Source organism: Arvicanthis niloticus, chromosome 8 (genome assembly GCF_011762505.2).
Source record: "Arvicanthis niloticus isolate mArvNil1 chromosome 8, mArvNil1.pat.X, whole genome shotgun sequence".
In the NCBI taxonomy this organism is placed as follows: domain Eukaryota; kingdom Metazoa; phylum Chordata; class Mammalia; order Rodentia; family Muridae; genus Arvicanthis; species Arvicanthis niloticus.
In genome coordinates this window covers 47,023,885-47,051,744 of record NC_047665.1, presented here as the reverse complement: position 1 = coordinate 47,051,744, position 27,860 = coordinate 47,023,885, and the positions used below count along the sequence as shown (strand labels likewise).

Genomic DNA, 27,860 nt, shown 5'->3' with positions numbered 1-27,860 from the left:
GGTGGGTGTGAATGAGAATGGCCCCACAGGCTGATATGTTCGAATACTTGGTCCCTATCAGTGAAGTTGTTTAAGAAGGATTAGAATGTGTGTCGCTGGAGTTGGGCTCTGAGGTTTCAAAAGACATGACATTTACTGTGTGCCTGTCTCTGCCTTCCTCCTGTTTTCGGATCAAGCTCTCAGCTGTTCCTGCTGCCATGCCTTCACTCTACCATCATGGACTCTAATGCTTGGAAACTGTAAGCCCAATTAAGTGCTTTCTGTTGTTAAAACAATAAAACAACTAGAAAACAAAAAACCAGATGAGGGGCTAGAAATGGAGCTGAGCAGGCAGTGTTTGCTTGCGCAGCATGCATGAAGCCCTGGGTTCAGTGCCCAGCACAGCTTGAACTAGGTACAGTAGTGCATGCTACTCAGAGAAATCCTGTTGTGAAACTAAACAAAACAAAAATAGCTACAATATCTGGGCAGGGTAGGTCAAGGCTTTAAACCTAGCACTTGAGAGGCTAAGGCCATGAGTTTTAAGACCAGCCTAGGCTTTAGAGCTGAGACCTATTCTAAAAACAAACAAGCATTTCCAAGAAGATATAAAGGGGTAAGAAATAATAATCAAAAGCCAGCAACAAAAGGTGAGAAAAAAAACCCAGTAGAGTGTGACTGGGGTCCCACATAGGCCTCAATCCTCTTTATGGATACTAGAACTCTCTAGGTTCTTTAGGAGCCAACACAAGTCTGTCAGTGAGTCCTGTGAGGAGCCTGAGTAGGATGAGGTGCACACTGCACTCAGTACCACTACAGCTCACAGTACCTGTGTCTGGAGTCAAACCTGGCTTGGTTCTCTCTAAGCTGTTCGGCAGCGGATCTACATGGTTCTATGTGGCTGTCTAGGGATCTCAGTTTCTACCAGAAAACTAGCACATCCTAAATAATAAAACAACCATTCTCGAAGTGTGGACACAAGAATCATCATCTAGCAACCTGTTAAAAGGAGGAGCGAGCACTGGGCTACAGACCAGACCTACTAAATCAGGATTCCTGGGCAAAACAACAACAACAACAAACAAACCCAAAAAACAAAAAAACAAAGAATGTGTATTTTGTTTTAGTTTTTGAAGACAGGGCTCACTATACAGCTCTAGCTGGAAATCCATCTGCCTTTGCCTCGTAAGTTCGGGAATTAAAGGTGTCTAACACTGAACCAGGTTGAGAATGTGTACTTGAACAAGACCCTCAGGCTCACTGCAGCAGTCTCTTTTTCTGGACTGAAAGACAGGTATTCTATACTGCTAATCTTAGACATGAGTCATGCTGACTAAGATGATGGCTGAATCTGACCATATAAGGCCACTCCCCAGGCCCTACGATCTACGATCTATACGCTGTATAGTCTATATTCACTATATTGATTTGCTAACAGCTGACAATTACACATTCTGCTTTAAGTATATTTTTCCTACAAATGGCAATAAAGTAATTTCGGAAGAGTACTTTAAAAATTCATAATAGCAACATCAGAAACAATTCTCTCTAACAGTTCAAATACTCTTCAAGTCAGAAGCAGCTCTGAATGCTTATTCGTAACAATTTCTAGTCCTCGGGGCAGGACCTGAACTTGAAAAACTACTCAGTTTGGCCTAGATGTGCACTATAGAAATAGCACTTACGGGCTGGAGAGATGGCTCAGCAGCTAAGAGCACTGACTGCTCTTCCAGAGGTCCTGAGTTCAATTCCCAGCAACCACATGGTGGCTCACAACCATCTGTAATGGGATCCAATGCCCTCTTCTGATGTGTCTGAAGATAGCAATAGTGTAATCACATATAATAAATAAATCTTAAAAAAAAAAAAAAAAAAAGAAAAAAGAAATAGCACTTACAGGATTGCGCTTTCTCTCTCAGAAGACACCGTACACCCATTCAAATCCCCCATATGTTAACAGCTGAAAATCTAATTTTTACACCTATCAAAAAATGTAAAACAACAACAAAATTTTTAAAAGAGCTGGTAGTGGTGGCACATGCTTTTAATCCTAGCTCAGGGGAGGCAGAGGCAGGCAGATCTCCATGAATTGGGCCAGCCTGGTCTACAGAGTGAATTCCAGGACAGGCAGGGCTACACAGAGAAACCCTGTCCAAAAACTAGCCCTCCCCCTGCAACACACCACCCACATTTAAAAAAAAAAAAAAAACAGTGTAAAAAGATGATTTAAGATATAGCAAAATTTAGGTTAGAGATTAAAGAGATTAAAGGGCTGAGGACATGGACCAGTGACAGAGCACCTGCCTAGCATGTCTGAGATCACAGAGTCAACCCTCAACCCTCAGGAGAAAAAAAAAATTGAAATTATCAAATTGATTGTGACAAAGTCTGCTACTACTAACACTCCTTATGATCTCTCATCTAAACACAACACATGTCTATCAAAGACAATGACTGGTGTAACATAAAGTTTAAATAAACGTTAGTCTGGTTGATAAGTTTAGCTCCTTCTCTTTCTGTTTCTAACTCGATGGTCTAGGATCCAGAAGCTTGTGTGTGCTGTGTAAGCATCACTTCAGCTGTTTCTGTCTTTTCCTAGAAAGTGTTTCACTGACTTCCCTCTTACAGGTTCTGTTCACTCCACACAAGCATCAACAACAGACCAAAGAAACAATTCCACCCTAGTCTATCTGGAGAACCAGTAAATGTAACTGGGTGACCTGTTAGTCATACTAACTCCAGCAACTGTAAAACTTCTACTCTCAGGGAGAAGCCCAGGGCTATGTATCACACCCAGTTCCTCCCCACCTACGTAGGCCCAATCCTGTACTGGTCTCAGCTACTGAATGTTCAAGAGGGACCTAGTATATCAGGTCTGGGAGGCAGCATTCCACAACTGGGAAGTATGTCAAGTGTTACACTTAAATATTCACACACTCCTATCAGTTCTGATAGAAGGATAAAATTAAAAGACAGTTACCATCATGTTCTAAAGAACAGTGCTGTCCATGACATATATGGGGATTTACCACCCCACTACATAAGTCAGTTCTGACTCTCTAGGCTGTGGTACTTTATGAAGCTAAGAAAAAAAAAAAAAAAAAAAAAAAAAAGAAGAAGAAAAAAAAAGATCAAAAACCTGCAACAAACAATAATGCTGGCCAGGTGTGACAGTGCACTTTGTAATCCCAGCATTCAAAAGCCTGAGGCAGGACACCAAGAATCTGAGATCAGCCTGGGCTGCACAGTGAGAACTTGTCTCAAAAACAAAACCACAGCCTTTAATAGCAGCACTTAGGAGGTAGAGGCATGAGGATGTCTGTGAGTTCGAGGTCAATCTAGACTACAAATTGAGTTCCAAGACAGCCAGGGCTACACAGAGAAACCTATCTCAAGAAAAAAGAAAAAAAAAATTCAATACAGATGTTCATTATCTGGGATACTAAGAAACCCATATCTAAAATCAATCAAAAATCCTGATGGTTAAAAATAGAAAGAAAAAAAAAAGAATTTTGGTAGTATAATCAGTAGATTAAAATATCAGTAATTTGGAAGGACCATGTGACTCTCCATTTTAGAGAGTAAACTAACCCAAGAGGTTGATTAAAAATAAAGTTTTTTTAATTTTTTTTATTTTTTTAGTAGTCAAGGATGACTGATTTTAAAGAACTCTCTTGGGGGGTGGCAAGAAGGTTCATCAGCCAAGCCTGATGACTTGAGTTCAATACTCAAGACTCACAAGTTGGAGAGAGAGTGGTAGTAGTAATCCCTGCAGTTTGTCCTCTGACCTCCACATGTGTGGAATATGCATGCACACACGGGCACACAAAATGTTCGTGTGCAGAGATAGAGAGGAGAATAAATAAAAACTGACGTTCAAGATGTCAGAGCCATGGGCTATCTGCTGAGGAAAGCTGCTAACAGGGAGTGGAACCAGCCCAGGAGAAAGAAGTTTTTTGCAGTCAACAAAGATGAAAAAGGAGTTGAAGATTTGAAGAGTACTTTGACATCAGACACGACGATGTAGAGTTTGGACTTTGTCCAGCTGGTTTCCTGTCTTGCTTTGGAGACTACAGTTAAGAAGAGACTTTGAACTTGAGACTTTTAACATTGTTGAGACTGCTCTAGACTATGGGGACTTTAGAAGTTGGACTAAATGTACGTTTTATTATGCTATAACTAGATATGGCCCCCATAGACTAATGTGTTTGAACTAGGCTACGGGGCCCAGGAAGTGGAATGTGATGGTTTGTATATGCTTGGCACAGGGAGTAGCACTATTAGGAGGTGTGGCCTTGTTGGAGTAGGTGTGTCACTGTGGGCGTTGGCTTAAGACCCTCACCGTAGCTGCCTGGAAGTCAGTCTTCCACTAGGAGCCTTAAGATGAAGATGTAGAACTCTCAGCTCCTCCTGCACCATGCCTGTCTGGATGCTTCCATGTTCCTGCCTTGATGATACTGCACTGAACTTCTGAATCTGTAAGTCAGTCCCAATTAAATGTTGTCTTTTATAAGACTTGCCTTGGTCATGGTGTCTGTTCACAGCAGTAAAACCCTAACTAAGACAGCAGGCCTGATCTATATAGGCAGTTCCAGGTAGCCAGGACTACAGAGTGGAAGTGGGTTAAGAGAACCGGGTTAAAGGTTCAATTCCCATCACCCACATGGTGGGTGGCTCATAGCCATCTGTAATTCTAATCCAGGGCCTCTTAAGAATATCAGGCATACATGTGATATACAGATATATATGCAGACAAAAATATCCATATACATAACATGAATAAATCATTTTTTTAAATTAGAAGAGGGACTGTTAAGAGGACCTAGAATTAATCCCCAACACCTACATGGTATCTGTTAACCATCTGTAAGTCCAATTCTGTTCTATGGATGCTTTAAGACTTAATACTTGGTTTCCCTATTTATAAACATGGAACTAATTGACATAGATCAAGTACTTGACACATAGTCATTATTTTTTAAATCTATCCTCTCACAGATAATCCCAAACAAGTGCTAGAGCAATGACTTACTACGAGGTCCTGAGTTCAGATACAAACATCCACACCGGGTGGCCTTCAAAAGGCAGCAGCTCCAGAACATCAGACACCTTCCGGCCTCCATACGCACCTGCACTCACATGCATACATCCACCGACACTCAAACATACATATGCATAAGTAGAAGAAATAAATCTTTTTAACTGGATGGTGGTGGTGCACACCTTTAGTTCCAGCACTCCTGAAGCAGAGGCAGGTAAATCTCTGTGAGTTGGAAGCCAGCCTGGTCTACAGAGCAAATTCCAGGACTGCACATAGAAATCCTGCCTCAAAACACCAAAGTATAAAAAAATTAAAAATAAACCAAACCAATCCCCCCCCCAAAAAAAAATTTTTTTAAAACAGTAATAATCCCAGTCAAATTAGGGGGAAAATACTTCTCTTATACCTGTTTCAGGACTTCTCCATGGTGACTTCCACACAGGCACAATGACATCTGTCTAGTTTAGGGTAAATAAATTCAAAGTCTTCTGCATGCTGGGGCAAGTGTTCTATCACTGAGCCACAGCCAAGCCCTGAAAGCTCCCTAAGACACAAACTACTGGGCCCAGACTCAGTGTCAGTCCGTAGATATGTGGGAAGACCAGGAGTCTGCACGGAACAAGTAACTGCATGGCGGTGATGCTGCTCGGAAGCCATACGCCGAGAGCTTTAGATCCAAGCTCATCACTAAACCACCCTGTGTCTACTCATACCAGTTCCAAAGACATAGACAGTACTCAAGTACTTGTTGATTCAGTTAGGCATATGAGGCAGTTTACTGCATTGTTACCATAAAGGAAAAAACACTAGCAATCAAATGTTCAAAATGAGGAGCGGGGCACAATGACAGACACTTATACTCCCAGGCACTTGTAAGACTGATATAGGAGGAGGATTCCTTGAGTTCATGAGTTTAAGGCTAGCCTGAACAATACAGTAAGACCCTGTCTCAGTAAGACTAAAACAGGAGAAGGGCAGAAATAGAGAATGGCTAAATAAATTACACAGTATACTAAATGGTTACCATTGGGAATACCCAGCACTAGAAGAGAGAAGGAAAAAGACAAACATAAGAGGAAAGGATGATATTCCTGTAACAACATCAACATCATCACCATCTTCCTTTTCTTCCTCCTCTTCCTCCTCCCCATCATCATCATCGAGAGAGGGTTTTACTATGTATCCTTGGCTGCCCTGAAACATGCTATATAGGCCAGGCTGGCCTCACAGTCCCAGAGATCTGTACAGGGATAGTGAGGTGGGGCTGAAGTGACCAAAGTATACTGTTTAGATGTTTTAAGACACCACAATAAATTATGTTATATGATTAGTACATACTAAGAACAAAGGAAAACCCAGTACAATGATGTTTCAGGCTAGGCACAGTGGCACACTCATGTAATCACAGGAAGCAGAAACTGGCAGATCTCTGTGTGAGGCCAACCTGGCCCATATAGCATGTTCCAAGTAGCCAAGGCTACACAGTGAAACTCTCTCTTGATAGCAATGATGGTGATGATGGAGGTGATGATGATGATGTTACAGAAACATAAAAATTAAATGAAGAAAGGTAATAAATAGGTCTATGATATCTGAGCCACACCGCACCGATGCCTGAAGAATGATGAAGGCCATCAGAAAGGAAGAGCAAACTCTCCTGGTCCCTGCTTGTCTTTGAAGGCCCCTTTGAAGGTGAATGCTCACATCACCATTTTCTCAAAGGGATCCAGTTTTATCTTGGACACAGTCTTGCTGCCTTGGAGCTGATCAGTGGCTTAATCAAAGAAACTACTAACTAGTTATAAATGCTGAGAATAACAATAATATCAAAGGGCTAGAAGATTCAATGCCTATGTGTGCCCATTCTGGTTAGTAACTAATACCTCCCTGTCATGTTTCTCACATGAAGAAGAAACAATCTTATTTTAAATCTACTACCAGAACCCCTTTTTCTTTCCTTCCTTTAATTTGTTTTATTTTATTTTTGAGACAGGATCCAGCCCAGGCTGGACTAGCACTTCCTTGGTAGTCTATACTGGCCTTAAAACTTAGCAATTCTCTTGCTGTAGCCTTCTGAGAACCTGGACTATATAGTCACTGTATCTGGCTAGAAATAATAAATTTCACCAATTTCTGAGATCTTTTGAGATTTGAAGAGTTAGAATTAGGTTTGTTTCTAGCTTTCTCTACTATGTATTACAAGTTAAACATTTTAAATTCTGCTTAGCCTGTTGCCACCTAAACCTAGTTCTTTCCAGTATAAACTTAATTGTACTTTTTCCTGTCCTGTTCTCGTTAGAGGTATAGGATAAGCCTGAACTTAAAAAAAGAAAATACATTTTAGTTGAGGTTTAAGAGCCTGCAATATTAGATATGTACAATCTGCCACCTTGACATACAAAGTCATTAATTTACTATTCACCATAGTTTATACAATGTACATATACACATGTATTGTTTCTTTGTAAATCAACAAAATATGAACAATACACAAGGTTCTATTTGGTCAGAATGCAATTACATTATTCACAGTTATATAAGTATACACACACACATATACATACATAGACACATGAGGAGAATCATTCAAATGCTTTTGGTTGCAAAACATGATGCTTCACACAAGACTGACTCAGTACTTTACACTGCTCCTACAACATGAGTACTGCATAATACAAGAGAGATTACAATGAAGACTGCTGGGTTACATGAAAAACAATTCTATTCTCGAGTAAAGAATTTTTTGAATCATAGACACAAAAAGTTTTATTTGTATCAACACAGTATTAAGTGTATGTGTGTATGGACTAATGGCAAAGTAATATCAAAAAGTTATTTGATTTTTGAGTTGAGAATCATGAAAATTCAAGACTGTTTCAGATGAGGATATTTCAAAGTTGACTTAGTATTAAAAATACTATAAAAGCCAGGCAGTGGTGGCACATGCCTTTAACCCCAGCACTTGGGAGGCAGAGGCAGGTGGATTTCGAGGCCAGCCTGGTCTACAGAGTGAGTTCCAGAACAGCCAGAGATACACAGAGAAACCCTGTCTCGAAAAAACAAAAACAAAAACAAAACCAACAAAAAAGAATAGTACAAAATCAAGTAGCATAAAATTAAGAAAACTGTACATTATCATATACATATATAATGCAATAACACCAAATAACTGTACATTATCATATACATATATAATGCAATAACACCAAATAACTGTACATTATCATATACATATATAATGCAATAACACCAAATAAAATTACGTGTCTGCAAGTTTGTTGGCACAGTCCTCAAAACTGATTTTTTATTATATATATATTTTTTATTGGAGACTGTGCTGCTCCAGCTGGTTTGGAACTTGCCATGGAGGAAAGGCTGGCTTAGAACTCAGAAATTAACCTGCCTCTGTTTCAGAGTGCTGGGACTGAAGGCCTGTGCTATCACACCCAGTTCTAAACTGGCATGATAAAACTCCACTAAGATGTTTACATAGAAGTGACCGAAAGATTTATATAGCTTACCCGCCACAGGAGGAACAGCTCCACAAAAGCGCACAGTTGCATATTCCCCGTTAACTTCAACTCTTCTACCAATGACATCTAATGGCAAAATGTCACTCATTATAAGATAGCAGGAATTCAAAATAGGAGATCTAGGGACAAAAACAGGAAAAACTGACAAGAACTTAATTAGCAAAAATTGTAGTCTAGGCTGGCCTCAAGCTCTTAAACTACATAGAGCAAATCCCCCTGCCTCCACTGCTCAAGTGCTGGGAAAATAGATATTAGCCACCACACCCAGCCAAAGTTTCCCACCCCAGTTAGGGGATGAAGAAATGGCTTACTCTGTAAGGTGCCTGTTATACACACACAAGGACCTGTGTTGAGATCCCCAGAAGAAGCGAAATGTGACAGACAGTATACAACTACAATTTCAGAGTTGGGAAGAGGAGAAAGGAGGATTCTTGAGGCTTACTGGCTCACCAGTTTTGATAGCTGGTGAGTTCCATGTTTAGTTATCATCCCTGTCTCAAAAAGCAAGATGGAAAGTGATAGAGTAAGACAGAGCAGACCTCTGACCTCCATTAGTACACACATACATGTGTGTGCACACATACTAAAGAACAATGAGCCTGGAGAGCTAGCAGAGTTGGTATGTGCTTGCCTAGCAGCAACAAAGCAGAGTGGCTCATGCCTTTAATCCTAGCAGTCAGAAGCCAGCCTGAGATACATGAAGGAGGCCCTAGCTCAGGAAAAGAGTAACAAAAAATAACTCAAAATTTTAGGTATGATATATTATGGCTAATATCCCTTTTTTGCTTTAAGACATGTAACCCAGCCCAGGCTGGCCTCAATCTCACTATGTAGTTAGGGATGGCTACTGAAATCCACTTAAGTGCTAGGGTTACGGACATCTGCCACTATGCCCAGCTTATTCTGAATGCAAGACCTCCCATATAAGCTAGCCTTGAATGCCTGATCCTCCTGCCCCAGCTTCCAGAATGCTGGAATTGCAAACATGGGCCACATGATCAGCCTGGTTATGACTTCTTTCGAACTTTGGTCTTTTGGAAGTAAGCACGGAGACAGACTTCCAGAAGCCATGTTTTAGATATACCAGCAGCAGTGTAGGTAAGCCACAGAATGAAAAGAGTGGCAGTGACCAGAAGGATGAGGATTTTATTAAGTTAAACACTAGAATCAACATTTGGGAGAATAATTGATAAAAATGGTCAAACCAAAAAAAAAAAAAAAAAAAAAATGAGGATCCTTGTGTTAGGGCCCCAAAACCCAAACAACCCAAGCAGTCACTAAAGTCCAGCAAAGCAAGATCTTTAATTGAACTGGGCCCCAAGAACTGATCAGTCAGGGACTGACTGCATCCTTAAAATGTTCAGCTTAGTAAGGATTTAAACAGATGACAAAAACATATTGTACCCAGGCTGCTATGATTAATCAGGACCACAGAACAGACTCCAGAGCTGAACTGTGACACCCCCCCCCCCAACCCAGAATGTCACAGAGTTTTTAAACCCGAAATCCACAAATATCTGTGCCAAGATTACAGTGACATTTTCTCATCAACCAAGATTTAGGGATATGGGCCTTCCTTAGGAACATGTCTTCGTAGTACACTTATCCTGTTGGTTAGGTTATTCAACTGTGGCGGGGCAACCTGCCTAGCATTAATGTCTCAAATTGCCAACCAGGATGTCAGTTACCTATGTACAAGTCTCTTTCTGCCAAGCAGGGTATCAGTTACCCAAGGAGGTCTTGGGAACTTAAATTTTATTTGACCCCTATCCAAAATGGAAGTTTTAGTCAACATGGCTTCAGTTTGGTTCCTTCTTAATCCTGGTTAGTTTGTTGGCTTTTGCCTTGGGTAGATCAGTAGTACCCTAAGGTACTGCAACTTCTAAGATAAGAAACCCTGTACTACAGTGGAATTTTCAGCAATGAAAAGCAAAGGAAATCATCACAGAGCCCAACATTTGGGGGAAGAGCAGCTTAGACAATTTGAGGAGACTGAGCTAGTAGGAACCAGCCTGGGCTACTTATGTTTTAGGAAACAGATATATACACTGGCCAAGAGATATATACACAGATATATACACTGCTCATAATAAGATTGTGCCCTGAAGCAAAGTTCTAGTTCCTGAGTAAGATGCCAGTAGAACTCCATTCCTAGAATTCCACAAACCAGAGAGCAAGGAAGTTAGCTTGCCAGAAACTCACAGCTTTTTGTTATTAACCTGGGATTGCTGACCAAAGGGAATATGAATTTAATTTTTTGACAGCTAATATCAAATGCACTTTTATAATGGTTGTTCCAATGAATAGTCCTATCAGGAGAATATGAGATATGAGCCCTTGTATTCTAACAACTTTGCCTACAAAGAACATACACAAACTTTTACCGGCGTATGCATTTTGTTTGTTTTGTTGATTATGGTGGGGATCAAATCCAGGACCTGAGGCATACTAGGCAAGAAGTGTTCTAGTGCTGAGTAAGATCTGAAAACCATGTATTCTATCCAGTTATAACAGAAGATGAGCATCTAATCAGATTTCCTGTTCTCTCAACTACCCACTTACATGTCTTGCTCACCTTCCCTTTGTTTTTAGAAGGCTTTTTTTGTTGAGTGAGTGAGTGAGTAAGTGAGTGAGTGAGAGACAGAGAGAGAGGAGAGAGAGAGAGAGAGAGAGAGAGAGAGAGAGAGAGAGAGAGAGATTGAAGCCCTGGGGTTTGATCCTTAGCACTACATAAATCAAGTGTGGTAGTATCATCTTATAATCTCACAGCTTAGAAGTGGAGTCAGAAGGATCAGGTATTCAAGGCCTACCTTAACTACATAATGAGTTTGAGGTTAGCTTGAGCTACAACAGACCGTGTGTAAATAAATAGTCAACCTATGATGTTTTCATTTTCTTTCTTCCTTCCTCTTTCTTTCTTTCTTTCTTTCTTTCTTTCTTTCTTTCTTTTTCTTTCTTTCTTTCAGAAAGGGTTTCTCTGTATCACCCTGGCTGTCCTGGAACTCACTCTGTAGACCAGGCTGGCCTCGAACTCAGAAATCCGCCTGCCTCTGCCTCCCAAGTGCTGGGATTAAAGGCATGCGCCACCACTGCCCAGCCTATGTTTTCATTTTCTTATAGTCCTTATTTACTTTCTAAATAATACTCATTTCATATTCAATATGTCTGTCATGTTTTTAATTGTACCTTCTACACATATTACCAGCAAAATGCTAAGACAGGGAAATGTCATATGATCCTTGATGTGCTAAATTTAAATATATATTCTACTAAAAAGTGTAGTAAGTTGACTTTGGCAGATTTCAAAGAAAAACACCAGTAAACAGTTCTAACTAATAACTTTATTGTTAAGACATTCATATCTTTATATATATAAAAAAAAAAAAACTAATTGCTGAGATGATCCAGGAAGCTAGCTAAAAATCAGAAACTTAAAAGTTAAAAGAAATATTGCTCAGGATAAAAATTCTAAATAGATTTGAATAAAGAATATACAGTAAAATTATAAGTTAATCATTATAAGAAAAAGAAAGCCAGGTGGTGGTGGCGCACGCCTTTAATCCCAGCACTTGGGAGGCAGAGGCAGGCGGATTTCTGAGTTCGAGGCCAGCCTGGTCTACAGAGTGAGTTCCAGGACAGCCAGGACTACACAGAGAAACCCTGTCTTGAAAAACCAAAAAAAAAAAAAAAAAAAAAAAAAAAAATGTATCTTTTAAACAAGTGGCTGGAGAAAGTGAAAAAAAGAAAATGAATTTTAAAAAAATCCAACCCCCCCCTCCCAAAAGGCAAGTACTAAGTCCTTGGCTGAAGAGATGATTCAGTAGACAAAGTACCTACCATGCAAGCTTGTACACAAGATTTTGGATTCCCAGACCCAAGCCAAATGCTGGGTTTGTGTGGCAGCCACTCATAATCCCAGTATCTTGGGAGGCAGAGAACAGATCCTTATAACGAGCCAGCTAGCTACGTTAAGAGGAATTTGTGAGCTCCAGGTTCCGTAAGAAATACTGTACTGCTTCAATAAATAAAATATAAGAGAAATCAAGGAACATAACCAACAACTTTATGCCTCCACTTGCATACATGTGCATCTGCACCACAAATATGCCCCACCCTATATGCACAAACATGTATATACTCACACAAAGTACAAAGTATCAGGCAGAAGTTGTAGGTCACTGGCAGACATTGTAAACATGTGTATTACTGTAGAAAAGCCTAAATACCTTCAATCCACAATGAAAACTATCTACTAAAAGCCAGATACTTTTCTAGGTACTAAGGGCAGAACAGAAAAATATCTGCCTTCCGGAAGCATCTATCCTTGTGGTGAGAAACACAATAAACCAGATAACTGTGTACATCACATGATCCAAAGAAAGGAATAAACACAAGGACGAGAAGCACAGTGGAAGAAAGTTGGCCAAGAAAGGCAGTATTCCAAAAGGCAGGGGGAGAGGTAAGAGACTGAACCACATGGCCATACAGAAGACCATTCAGGCAAAGAAACCTCAAATCTGATTATCTTAGAAGTTACAATGTATTTGAGGGTAGATAATGAGCAATTAAAAAGTTAGCAAGAGACAGATCAAGGACGATGTAGGGCCAGGTCATTTAGGACTCTGAGGGCCACTTGAAAGATTTGTCTGCAAAGTGAAACCACAAAGAAAAAAGATTATCTTACTTTCTTAAAAAGATCCCTGTAGATTCTGTGATGCTAACTGACAAGAAGAAAAAACTGTGACTAGTAGTTAGGGAACAATAATCTTATGAGAGACACTGCTGGTTGTTTCTTTCTTTCTCTCTCTCTCTTTCTTTCTTTTTTTTTTTAACAGAATGTTATTAAGAAAGGGCTTGAAGATCTGGACATATTTTGACCATCAAAGAATTAGCTGATATGAATACATAAAAATGCTGAGTCATAATGACTCCAAAGGTTTGGCCTGAACAAATGTCTCAGTAGACAATTGTGATAAATATAATAAACTAGTAAGTCACAAGGCAAAGTCCTGCCAGACCTACAGGCCTATGTTCTCAGCTACTCTGGGGCTGAGGCAGGAGAATCAAACATTAAAGATCAGCACAGACAAGACCTTACCAGGGCTTGGGGTACAGGTTAGTGGTAGAGCACTAACCTAGTGTAAGGGAGGCCACAGGACAAAAGAAGAAGAAGAGGAGGAAGAAGAGGAAGAGGAGGAGGAAGAAGAGGAAGAGGAGGAGGAAGAACAGAAACAGGAAGATAAGGCAGAGGAGGAGGACGAGGACGAGGAGGAGAAAACTAATAATTCTCTTTAGGAGTAATGGGAAGTGTACTAGTTCCAGCACCAAGTTGCTTTCTGTGGTCTCCTTTACCAAAGCAAGTCAAAAACCATTCTGATGAGACTGATAACACTGGTGACCAAAGCTGGAGTAGGTTTTGCTTCAACATCAAAAAAAGACAACTTCTAAACAATCTGATTCCTTTGCGCTGTAACCCAATTATGAACAAATAAAAAAGTCCTCTTCATGGAACAACAGAGAACACCATATTCCTTCTCAATGATGCACTGAAAATGAATCTGATTTATAAATGAGACGGATGAGGGTAGGGATGCTGATTCAGAAATCCTGCAGCGTGTAATAAACAAGGAGGAAACGGCCTGGCATGACTGACTCCTATCATCTCAAGGCTACTGTGGAAGAAGGTTCTCCACATCAGGGCAGATGTGTATCAGTAACTTAACATTCTGAATATTTTTATAGACCCTAATAAAAACTATGATTTATAAAATTGTCTGCATTGGAGTGTGGTGGCCCACATCTTTAATCCCAGAATTCTAGAGGCAGAGGTGGGAGGTTCTCTGTGAGTTTCAAGCCAACTTGGTCTACACACTGAGCTTCAAAACAGCTAGGACTACATAAAGACATCTCAAATACCAAAACAAAAGTTCCAGATAGTAAGCTGTGTTTACAACAGCACCCCTAACACAAGCACATAGAAAAATTAAAACTAGGGCTGGAGAGATGGCTTGGTGGTTAAGAGAACTAACTAGCTGCGCATCCAGCAAACCCAGGTTCAAAACCCTGCATTCACATGGCAGCTCACAACTAATTGTAACTGCAGTCTCAGGAGATACAATGCCCTGTTCTGGCGCCCTAGTACACTGCATACATGTGGTGCACATACATACATCATACACAAAATACCCATACATATGAAATAAAAATTAATATTAAAAAAAGAAAAATGAAAAGTAAGGACATAAAAAGATAGCAGACAACATCAATGGATAGTGGACCTGGCTAACTTTCACACCAGACAGGAGAGCAGTCTGGTCATTAGCACTTATAAACTCTGTTGTCTCAACAAGCCTGTTTGTTTGGGAATGGCTAAATCACACCCTAATTTTGGATTCAACACCAACTCACAGAACAATCCCCAAATGGTAGTAAACTCTTTGTAAAAAATGTTATTCTGAGGGTGTGATGATTCACAAATGTAATCTCAGAGATCTAGAGGTTAAGGCTGGAAGATTGCCCAGGGGTTCAAGGTCATCCTGGGCTAAAATGTGAGCTGTTTCTGGCAGTGAATCCTTGTTTTAAATATTAGTTAACTTATTAATTGCCAAGCATGCTGGCTAATGCACAAGCATGCTGGCAAAACAAAGCAAAAGGGCTGACGATAGTTCAAGGCCAGCCTCAGATATTTCCAAAATAGTCTTGGATTACAGAATGAGACAGTCTTTCAAAAATAAATAAATAAATTGATTAATTAATTAATTCTGAAATCCTTCCCAGAGAAAGCTGGTCTCCCAGGAGTGTTGTTACTTCTAAGTTCACAAGTGAGACAAACACTTGTGCTCCAATAACTGACCAAAGAGGAACCCCCCAGGAGATCAAAGGGCTCAGGAACCTCTGAGCAACTGGGGACAGGATCCTTCCGGTCTCTATCTGCACCCCACAATTAACCCAGTGGCACAGCTCTCTGTACCCAAATCCCACCTGAAGAGAACTGGTCTCCCAAGTGTGCACCTAAGATCACAGGCTCACAGGAGGGACAGGCTCCAGTCAGAGACAGCAAGGCCAACTAACACCAGAGATAACCAGATGGTAAGAGGAAAACACAAGAACCTAAGCAACAAAAACCAAGGGTACTTGGCACCATTAGAACCCAGTTCTCAAACTATAGCAAGTCCTGGATACCCCAACACACCGGAAAAGCAAGTGATTTAAAAATCACTTCTCAGGATGATGATAGAGGACTTGAAGAAGGACATAAATAACTCCCTTAAAGAAATACAGGAGCACACAGGTAAACAGGTAGAAGCCCTTAAAGACAAAACACAAAAATGCCTTAAAGAATTACAGGAAAACACAACCAAACAGGTGAAGGAATTGAACAAAACCATCCAAGATCTAAAAACAGAAATAGAAACAATAAAGAAATCACAAAGGGAGACTAATAGAAATAGAAAACCTAAGAAAGAGATCAGGAGTCATAGATGCAAGCATCACCAACAGAATACAAAACATAGAACAGAGAATCTCAGGTGTAGAAGACACCATAGAAAATATTGACACAACAGTCAAAGAAAATGAAAATGCAAAAAGCTCCTAACCCAAAACATCCAGGAAATCCAGGACATAATGAGAAGACCAAACCTAAGGATAATAGGCATAGAAGAGAATAAAGATTCCCAACTTAAAGGGCCAGTGGATATCTTAAACAAAATTATAGAAAAAAACTTCCCTAAAGAAGGAGATGTCCATAAACATAAAAGAAGCCTACAAAACTCCAAATAGACTGGACCAGAAAAGAAATTCCTCCCTTCACATAATAATCAAAACACCAAATGTACAAAACAAAGAAAGAATATTAAAAGCAGTAAGGGAAAAAGGTCAAGTAACATGTAAAGGCAGACCTATCAGAATTACATCAGACTTCTCAATGGAGACACTAAACACCAGATCTTGGACAGATGTTATGCAGACCCTAAGAGAACACAAATGCCAGCTCAGGCTACTATGCTCAGAAAAACTCTCAACATAGATGGAGAAACCAAGGTATTCCATGACAAAACCAAATTAAACAATATCTTTCCACAAATCAAGCCCTACAAAGGATAATAGATAGAAAACTCCAACACAAGGAGGGAAACTACACCCAAGAAAAAAGCAAGAAATTAATCTTTCAACAAACCCAAAAGAAGATAGCCACACAAACATTATTCCACCTCTAATGACAAAAATAACTGAAAGCAACCATGACTTTTCCATAATATCTCTTAATATAAATGGACTCAATTCCCCAATAAAAAGACATAGAATAACAGACTGGATAGGTAAGCAGGATTTTGCTGCATACAGGAAATGCACCTCAGTGACAAAGACAGACACTACCTCAGAGTAAAAGGCTGAAAAACAATTTTCCAAGCAAATGGTCCCAAGAAACAAGGCAGAATAGCCATTCTAATATGGAATAAAATCAACTTTCAATCAAAAATTGTCAAAAAATATAAGCAAGAATGCTTTATACTCATCAAAGAAAAAATCTACCTAGATGAACTCTCAATTCGGAACATCTATGCTCCAAATGCAAGGGCACCCACATTCATAAAAGAAACTTAACTAAAGTGCAAAGCACACATTGCATCTCACACCACAGTAGTGGAAGATTTCAACACCCTGCTCTCATCAGACAGATCATGGAAACAGAAACTAGACAGAGACACAGTGAAACTAACATAAGTTATGAACCATATGGATTTAACTGGTATCTATAGAACATTTCATCCTAAGCAACCACACACACACACACACACACACACACACACACACACCTTAATCCCAGCATGTCATAGTACCTTCTCCAAAAAATTGACCATATAATCAGTCACAAAAATAGGCCTCAACAGATACAAGAAGATTGAAATAATCCCATGCATCCTGTCAGATCACCACGGACTAAGGCTGGTCTTCAATAGGAACAAAAACAACAGAAAGCCCACATACACATGGAAGCTGAACAACTCTCTACTCAATGACACCTTGGTCATGGAAGAAATAAAGAAAGAAATTAAAGACTTTTTAGAATTCAATGAAAATGAAGGTGCAATATACCCAAACTTGTGGGACACAATGAAAGTAGTGCTAAGAAGAAAACTCATAGCTTTGAGAGCCTCCAAAAAGAAACTGGAGAGAGCATACACTAGCAGATTAACAGCACACCTGAAAGCTCTAGAACAAAAAGAAGCAAACACACCCTAAAGGAGTAGATGACAGGAAATTATCGAACTGTGGGCTGAAATTAACCAAGTAGAAACAACAAAGAGAACTATACAGAAAATCAACAGAACCAGGAGCTGGTTCTTTGAGAAAATCAACAAGATAAATAAACCCTTAGCCAGACTAACCAGAGAGCACAGGGACAGCATCCAAATTAACAAAGTCAGAAACGAAAAGGAAGACGTAATAACAGAAACTGAGGAAATTTAAAAAAAAATTATCAGTTCCTACTACAAAAGCCTATACTCAACAAAACTGGAAAATTTGGATGAAATGGACAATTTTCTAGACAAATACCAGGCACCAAAGTTCAATCAGGATCAGATAAACCATCTAAACAGTCCCATAACCCCTAAAGAAATAGAAGCAGTCATTAAAGTCTCCCAACCAAAGAAAGCCCAGGACCAGACTGTAGTGCAGAATTCTATCAGACCTTCAAGGAAGACCTAATACCAATTCTCTTCAAACTATTCAACAAAATAGAAACAGAAGGAACACTACACAATTTATTCTATAAAATCACAATTATGCTCATACCTAAACCACACAAAGACCCAACAAAGAAAGAGAACTGCAGACCAATTCATTTACGAATATTGATGCAAAAATACTCAATAAAATTCTCACAAACTGAATCCAAGAACACATTAAAAATGATCATCCATCATGACCAAGTAGGCTTCATCCCAGCAATGCAGGGACGGTTCAATATTTGGAAATCTATCAATGTAACTCACTATATAAACAAACTCAAAGGAAAAAAAAAAACCCACATGATCATCTCATTTGTGGCTGAGAAAGCATTTGACAAAATTCAACATCCTTTCATTGTAAAAGTCTTGGAAAGATCAGGAATTCAAGGCCCGTACCTAAACATAGTAAAAGGAATATACAGCAAACCAGTAGCCAACATCAAACTACACAGAGAAAAACTTGAAGCAATCCCACTAAAACCAGGGACTAGACAAGGCTGCCCACTCTCTCCCTACATACTCAATACAGTAATAAAAGTTCTAGTGAGAACAATCAAACAACAAAAGGAGGTCAAACGGATACAAATTGGAAAGGAAGAAGTCAAAATATCACTATTTGCAGATGATATGATAGTATACTTAAGTGACCCCAAATTTCCACCAGAGAACTCCTAAACCTGATAAACAACTTCAGCAAAGTGGCTGGATACAAAATCAACTCAAACATATCATTAGCCTTCCTCTACTCAAAGGATAAACAGGCAAACAGGCTGAGAAAGAAATAAGGACAATGACACCCTTTACAACAGTCACCAATAATATAAAATACCTTGGTGTGACTCTAACAAAACAAGTGAAAGATCTGTATGACAAGAACTTCAAGTCTCTGAAAAAAGAAATCAAAGAAGACCTCAGAAGATGGAAAGATCTCCCATGCTCCTGGATTGGCAGGATTAATTTAGTAAAAATGGCCATCTTGCCAAAAGCAATCTAGAGATTCCATGCAATACCCATCAAAATCCCAACTCAATTCTTCACAGAGTTAGAAAGAGAAATTCTCAAATTCATTTGGAATAACAAAAACCCAGGATAGTGAGAACTATTCTCAAAAATAAAAGAACTGGGGGAATCATCATCCCTGAGCTTAAGCTGTACTACAGAGCAATAGCGATAAAAACTGCATAGTATTGGTACAGAGACAGGCAGGAAGATCATTTCTGAAGACCCAGAAATGAACCCACACACCTATGGTCAATTGATCTTTGACAAAGGAGCTAAAACCATTCAGTGGAAAAAAGACAGTATTCTCAACAAATGGTACTGGTTGAACTGGAGAGGTCAGCATGTAGAAGAATGAAAATTGATCCATTCTTATCTCCTTATACAAAGCTCAAGTCCAAGTAGATCAAGAACCTCCACATAAAACCATATACTCTGAAACTTATAGAAGAAAAGTGGGGAAGAGCCTCTCAAACACATGGGCACAGGGGAAACGTTTCTGTACAGAACACTAATGTCTTATGTTTTAAGATCAACAATCGACAAAAGGGACCTCAAAATTGCAAAGCTTCTGTAAGGCAAAGGATGCTGTCAATAGGACAAAATGGCAACCAACAGATTGGGAAAAGATCTTTACCAATCCTACATCCGATAGAGGGCTAATATCCAATATATACACAGAACTCAAGAAGTTAGACTCCAGACAACCAAATAACCCTATTTAAAAATTGGGTACAAAGTTCAACAAAATTCTCAACTGAGGAAACTCGAATGGTCAAAAAGCACCTGAAGAAATGTTGAACATCCTTAGTTGTCAGGGAAATGCAAATCAAAACAACCCTGAGATTCCACCTCACACCAGTCAGAATGGCTAAGATCAAAAACTCGGGTGATAGCAGATGCTGGAGAGGATGTGGAAAAAGAGGAACACTCCTCCATTGTTGGTGGGACTGAAAGCTGGTACAATCACTGTGGAAATCAGTCTGGCAGTTCCTCAGAAAACTGAACATAGTACTACCTGAGGACCCAGCTATATCACTCCTAGGCATACACCCAAAAGATGCCCAACATATAACAAGGACACATGCTCCACTATGTTCATAGCAGCCTTTTTTATAATAGCCAAAAGCTATAAAGAACCCAGATGTCCCTTAATAGAGGGATGGATACAGAAAAATATGGTACATTTACACAATGGAGTACTACTTAGCTATTAAAAACAATGACCATGAAATTCTCAGGCAAATGGATAGAACTAGAAAAATATCATCCTGATCGAGGTAACCTAGTCACAAAAGAACACACAAGGTATGCACTCACTGATAAGTGGATATTAGCTCAAAAGCTCAGAATACCCAAGATACAATTCACAGACCTCATGAAGCTCAAGAAGAAGGGAGATCAAAGTGTGGATGCTTCAGTCCTTCTTAGAAGGGGGAACAAAATCCTCGGGGGAGGAAATATGGAGACAAAGTGTGGTGCAGAGACTGAAGGAAAGGCCATCCACAGACTGCCTCACCTGGGGATCCACCCCATATACGGAAACCAAACCCATAAAGTACTGCTGATGACAAGAAGTGCTTGCTGACAGGAGCCTGATATAGCTGTCTCCTGAGCGGCTGTGCCAGAGCCTGACAAATACAGAGGCATATGTTCACAGCCAACCATTGGACTGAGCACAGGGTCCAATGGAGGAGTTAGAGAAAAGCTGACTGAAAGAGCTGAAAGGGTTTGCAACCCCCAGGAAGAACAACAACATCAACCAACCAGACCCCCCAGAGCTCCCAGGAATTAAACCATCAACCAAAGAGTACACATGGAGTGATCCATGGCTTCAGCGGCATATGTGGCAGAGGATGGCCTTGTAGGACATCAATGGGAGGAAAGGCCCTTGGACCTGGGAAGTCACGATGCCCCAGTGTAGGGGAATGCCAGTCTAGGAAGGATGGAGTAGGTGGGTGGGTGAGCACCCTTATAGTAGCAAGGAGAGGGAGGATGGGATAGGGGGTTTCCAGACACCGAGAAAGGAGATAACGTTTGAAATGTAAATAACATATCCAATAAAAAAAGGAAAAAAATTCTTAATACTCCCCTCTGCCCTCCCACCCTCCACTACTGCTGTCCCCAGAAACGTAAAAAGAGAGTGCTTTCCTCTACATTGACAGCCTGGTAGCATCGCTTGAGACCCACGCCCAGAGCTGACAGAGAGAGGAGAGGAGGGGAGGGGAGGGGAGAGGACTGGAGAGGAGAGGAGAGGGGAGGGGAGGGGAGGGGAGGGGAGGGGAGGGGAGAGGAGAGAGAGACAGACACAGAGAGAGACAGAGAGAGAGACAGAGAGACAGAGAGAGAGAGAGAGAGAGAGACAGAGACAGAGACAGAGAGAGACAGAGAGAGACAGAGAGAGACAGAGAGAGACAGAGAGAGACAGAGAGAGACAGAGAGAGACAGAGAGAGACAGAGAGGCTCTTGGCGCAGGCGTACTAGTCTTCCGCCGGGTCAGCCCACAGCTCCGCTCGGCCGACCCGAGAGAAGTCTCAGAGCAGAAGGAACACTGAGGCAACCAGCCCCATTGGGCAGCTCGCCACCTCAGCTCCACGATCTTAGGAAGCTCACCTTCCCTTAGCTAGTCTGTCAGCACCCTCTGCGAAGAAGCTTTCGGCCCTGAGCGGAAGGATCTCTAGACCGGAAGTCCCACCTCCACAGAGGAAGTGATGAAAACCAGTTTAGCCCACCCAAAAGCCAACCCTATTGTTGCGACGTGTTGTTACGGTGGATGCTGAAACTGCGACTCCGAAGGACACGGCATCAGCCGAATTTACGTACTGTAGTTGATCCAGGATAGCCAAGACGAGAACTACAAGTTCATAGCTGGGCGTTATGGCTCATGCCTACTGCAATCAGCACTGGGAAGGTTGAGGCAAGATTGAGATCGGTGGGAGGAGCTGACCCTATATAAAAAACAAAAATGTTTTATGCTTATGGATAGGGAGTTCATAGCTACGGGGAAAAGTGTAGTCTTGATCCCTCCTGAACTGGAAAGAAAAAGTTAAACACCTAAGGCATAAGGGAAAATCAGAGTAAACGCAATGTTTTAAATTACAGTCACCACTGTACATAAAAAGTTGCAATGAATCGGATTTTTTGGTGGTGTTTTGATTTGTTTTTAGATGTTAAAAGCCAGTAACTATTTAATTGAAAACAAATTTAAGATGCTATGTACATAAGCATATAGCAATAAGACCTCTCACAGGCTCTGTATACCTGAAGCTGGGCAGAAACTTAAGTGGAAGAGTTCTCTGGCTTTGCTGGATCCAAGTCAGTTTGACCACACATCACCACGAAAACAATAATAAAAGAGTGCTGTAATTCGACATAAGAGGAACTGCACAACATTCCTGGGAGACATAATTCATAACAAATCTGTTTTACTGCTCAGCAGTGAGAGAGAACTCTGTAGTGAATCTGCTGTCAATTATTAATGAAAGATAAAATAATCTTCCAGAACCTTTCCTGTTACATATGAGTAGGAGTAGAACATCTCACTCTTGCCTGGAAGATCTAAGCTACTACGGCCGTTGGCAATTCTCCAATAGAAATATAGAACTTAAGATGAGAGCTGTTTCAAGGACAACATTTTTTTTTTTTTTTTTTTTTTTTTTCCGAGACAGGGTTTCTCTGTGTAGCCCTGGCTGTCCTGGAGCTCACTCTGTAGACCAGGCTGGCCTCGAACTCAGAAATCCGCCTGCCTCTGCCTCCCAAGTGCTAGGATTAAAGGCGTGCGCCACCACCGCCCGGCTCAAGGACAACATTTCACAAAGGTGGTGCTGCAGATTGTTTTCAGACAAAGTCTCATGTATCTTGGCCTCAAAACTTGCCGAAGTCAAGATTGGTTTTGAACTCCTGAATATCTTGCCTCCATCTACCAAGTGCTAAAATCACAGGCTTGGACCCCATTTATTTTAACTTCCTGCTTTTCAAGGAATTGTTGATACAAAACATATGCTAGAAAAGACATAGGTTATTCTGAACCAAATTCAAATGACCTTGACCGAGAAACATTTACTGAGTTTACCCTGAATGACTGTTACTAAGAGATTATTTGAATTTTTATAGTTTCACTCAAGAACACATTCAAAATAAGTTGATGGGAACAAAGTGTAGCAGATTACAACAGAATAGGTCAGTCACTTCAGGTTTCAGATATTAAATCAAATTGGCATCAAACTCTTTGACAATTTCTCTGCCTCCACCTCTCAAGTGATAATAGGGTTACAGTTGTGAGCCACCACACCCAGCCAAAATTTGATCTCAGTTACTGTTTGCAAAAGTCTTAAAATTGTGCACATGTAAATATATTATTGTTCTTCTCAGGTGGAGGTGAACAAACATGGCTGTTTGACACCACAAAAGACAATATAAAGATCTATTATTGATGAAATAAACTGAAATTAGAGGTCTATTATCCATGTAAGGACTTGACCAGCACTCAAAATCTTGTATAAATGTCCTCCTTTTCTCGTTTCACGTTTCCTGTATTAGGACGTAGCAAAGGCAGCTGCAAGAGCTCATACACCCATTTTAAGGTATCCATGTATAGTGAGTTTTATCTCCCAGGAAGTCTGATCCTGGAAGGGACTGCTTTATATTTGGTTCTGTTCTGTTTTTATTTATTGATATTTCAAGAGGGTGGCTGGTCTTATTTACCGTGTTGAAGAAATTTCCCATAGTTTCGCCAGTATCTGTGAAAGGCGTCTTCCCCTGTGAAGTCCTTCTTGCCTCATTTTTGCAAGAATAGAAAAGATGAGTGATTGGAGGTTTTCCATATCTCATGTTCAAGATCATTGCTCTTTTAAAAGAAGGACACAGAAGCCTGGAGTGCTTCCAAAAGCCATGTCCCAATAAGTGAACAGGGCGCTGTATGCCTTTAAAAAAATATAATATCCCAGACTTTTTGTAATTGAAATTGTATGGGATTTGTCTTGAAGGAAAGTTAGAGATTCCCAATTCTTGCCTGGTGGCATAGACCCTTTAGCCCCAGCACTCAGGAAGGGAGGCAGAAGTAGGCAGAGCTCAGTGAATTAGAGGACACCCTGGTGCACATAGCAAGTTCCAGGCCATACAGGCCACATGGTGAGATCCCGTCTCCAAAAAGGAGAGGAGAGGAGCAGGAGGGAGAGGAGGGGAAAAGGCAAGAAAGGGAAAGGAAGGAAAGGGAGGAGAAAGGAAAAGAAATTTTATTCATCATTCAGTTTTATCTTGGGGTGGAATTTTTTTTTAATGTGATGAGAGTTTTAAAAGCATCCTATCAATATCTGTGAGGGTCTTTGCTTTCCTTTGTTAACAGTTATCTCTATTTTCCTAAGGTATTAATAGGAAGAAAAGGAACATTCTGTATTCTCTTGAGGAAGTCCTGTGCTAGCCTTGACTTCCATTCAAAGTTTTTCCAAAGACTTTTGTCTCGTATGAAAACTACACACATGTATTTTTGTTGTATTTGTTTTTTATTGGTTATTTTATTTATTTACATCTCAATTGTTATCCCTTTTCCAGTTTCCCCTCTGCAAAGCCCCTATCCCATTTCCCCTCCCCCTGCTTCTGTGAGGATACTCCCCCACCCACCCACCCACTCCCACCTCACTGCCCTGGCATTCCCCTACACTGGGACATTGAGCCTTCACAGGACCAAGGGCCTCCCCTCCCACTGATGCCAGATAAGGCCGTCCTCTGCTACATATGCAGCTGGAACCATTGGGCCCTTCATGTGTACTCTGGTTGGTGGTTTAGTCCCTGGGAGCTCTGGTGAGTCTGGTTGGTTGATATAGTTGTTTGTCCTTTGGGGTTGCAAACGTTTTCAGCTCCTTCAGTCCTTCCCCTAGCTCTTCCATTGGGGTCCCAGTGCTCAGTCCAATGGTTGTTTGCAAGCATCTGCATTTGTATTGGTTAGGCTCTGGCAGAGCCTCTTGGGAGACAGCTATATCAGGTCCCTGTCAGCAAGCACTTCTTGGCATCAGTTATAGTGTCTGCATTTGGTATCTGCATATGGGATGGATCCCCAGATGAGGCAGTCTCTGGATGGCCTTTCCTTCAGTCTCTGCTCCACTCTTTGTCCCTGTATTTCCTTTAGACAGAAGCAATTCTGGGTTAAAATTTTGGAGATAGGTGAGTAGCCCCATTCCTTACCCCTGGGCCATACCTAACATCTGGATATGGTCTGTACAGGTTCTCTCTCCCCTTTTTGGGGTATTTCAGCTAACATCCCCATTGGGTCCTGAGAGCCTCTTGCTTCCTGGCATCTGGGACTTTCTGATGGCTACTCCAGTTCCCCATCCCCCATTGCTACACACCTCAATTTCCTGACGCTCTATACCCCCCCACCCCCTGTCTCTTCCCATACCTGATTCTGCCTCTTCCTGCCCCTTTCCCTCCTCTATTCCTTCCAAGTCCCTCCCACCGTCTACCTTTCGTGATTATTTTGTTCCCCCCTCTAAGTAAGACTGAAGCATCCACACTTTGACTTTACTTCTTCTTGAGCTTCATATGGTCTGTGAGTTGTGAGTTTTCTGAGCGTTTTGCCTAATATCCACTTATCAATGAGTTCATTAAATTCTAAACAGTCTTTAATTTCTTTATTTCTTCTCTGACCAAGTTATCATTGAGTTGTTCAGCTTTCATGTGTATGTGGGCTTTCTGTTGTTTTTGTCAGTTTTGAACAAGGCACCATGAAGTGCTGAGAATAAGGTATATTCTTTTCCTTTTTTTTTTGCATGGAATATTCTATAGATATCCTTTTAATCCACTTGGTTCATAACGTCTGTTAGTTTCACTGTGTCTCTGTATAGTTTCTTTTTCCATGATCTGTCCATTGGTGAGAGTAGTGTGTTTTAGTCTCCCACTGTTATGGTGTGAAGTTCAATATGTGTTTTGAGCTTTTTAAAGCTTCTTTTATGAATGTGGGTGCTCTTGCATTCGGGGCATAGATGTTCCAAATTGAGTTCCCTTGGTATATTTTTTTTCTTTGATGAGTATGATGCATCCTTCCTTATCTTTTTTGATAACTTTTGGTTGAAAGTTGATTTTATTCCATATTAGAATGGCTACTCCACCTTGTTTCTTGGGACCATTTGCTTGGAAATGTTTTCTCCCGCCTTTTATTCTGAGGTAGTGTCTGTCTTTGTCACTGAGGTGCATTTCCTGTATGCAGCAAAATGCTGGGACCTCTTTTCCTATCCAGTCTGTTATTCTATGTCTTTTTATTAGGGAATTGAGTCCATTGATATTAAGAGATATTATGGAAAAGTGATTGTTGCTTCCTGTTATTTTTGTTGTTAGTATTGGAATTATTTTTGTGTGGCTATCTTCTTTTGGACTTGTTGAAAGATTAATTTCTTGCTTTTTCTTGGGTGTAGTTTCCTTCCTTGTGTTGGAGTTTTCTATCTATTATCCTTTTCGGGGCTAGATTTGTGGAAAGATATTGTTTAAATTTGGTTTTGTCATGGAATACCTTGATTTCTTCATCTATGTTAATTGAGAGTTTTTCTGAGTATAGTAGCCTGAGCTGGCATTTGTGTTCTCTTAGGATCTGCATGACATCTGTCCAAGATTTGGTGTTTAGTGTCTCCATTGAGAAGTCTGATGTAATTCTGATTGGTCTGCCTTTACATGTTACTTGACCTTTTTCCCTTACTGCTTTCTTTGTTTTGTACATTTGGTGTTTTGATTATTATGTGAAGGGAGGAATTTCTTTTCTGGTCCAGTCTACTTGGAGTTTTGTAGGCTTCTTTTATGTTTATGGACATCTCTTTCTTTAGGGAAGTTTTCTTCTATTATTTTGTTGAAGATATTCACTGGCCCTTTAAGTTGGAAATCTTTATTCTCTTCTATACCTATTATCCTTAGGTTTGGTCTTCTCATTATGTCCTTCATTTCCTGGATGTTTTGGGTTAGGAGCTTTTTGCATTTTCATTTTCTTTGACTGTTGTGTCAATATTTTTTGTGGTATCTTCTACACCTGAGATTCTCTGTTCTATGTTTTGTATTCTGTTGGTGATGCTTGCATCTATGACTCCTGATCTCTTTCTTAGGTTTTCTATTTCTATTAGTCTCCCTTTGTGATTTCTTTATTGTTTCTATTTCTGTTTTTAGATCTTGAATGGTTTTGTTCAATTCCTTCACCTGTTTGGTTGTGTTTTCCTGTAATTCTTTAAGGCATTTTTGTGTTTTGTCTTTAAGGGCTTCTACCTGTTTACCTGTGTGCTCCTGTATTTCTTTAAGGGATTTATTTATGTCCTTCTTCAAGTCCTCTATCATCATCCTGAGAAGTGATTTTTAAATCAGAATCTTGTTTTTCAAGTGTGTTGGGCTATCCAGGGCTTAATGTGGTGGGAGAACTGTGTTCTGATGATGCCAAGTAGTCTTGGTTTCTGTTGCTTATGTTCTTGTGCTTGCCTCTGGCCATTTAGTTCTTGCTGATGTTAGCTGGTCTTGCTGTCTCTGACTATAGCTTGTCCCTCCTGTGAGCCTGTGATTTTATGTGTGTCAGCACTTCTAAGAGACCAGCTCTTTCTTGGTGGG

At 40.4% G+C, this 27,860-nt stretch overlaps 1 protein-coding gene across 4 annotated transcripts in view; it reads right to left on the bottom strand.

The window, feature by feature from the left end:
* Nucleotides 1–21,982, bottom strand: part of Tbce (tubulin folding cofactor E) — a 49,023-nt gene extending 27,041 nt beyond the window's left edge. For 3 of the 4 annotated variants that reach the window (XR_013112240.1, XR_004607464.2, XM_034509988.2), the window contains exons 1-2: nucleotides 21,903–21,982; nucleotides 8,542–8,672 (exon numbers count right to left, since the gene is read on the bottom strand). Coding sequence is in view for 1 of the 4 variants with exons in the window: in XM_034509988.2 (XP_034365879.1) it covers nucleotides 8,542–8,641 (100 nt within the window). In the remaining 3 variants the exon portion in view is untranslated. Of the gene's footprint in view, nucleotides 1–1,876; nucleotides 1,961–8,541; nucleotides 8,675–21,902 lie in introns of those variants that run through there. The other variant, XM_076939352.1, reaches the window with a different exon arrangement.
* Nucleotides 21,983–27,860: the final 5,878 nt, after the last annotated feature.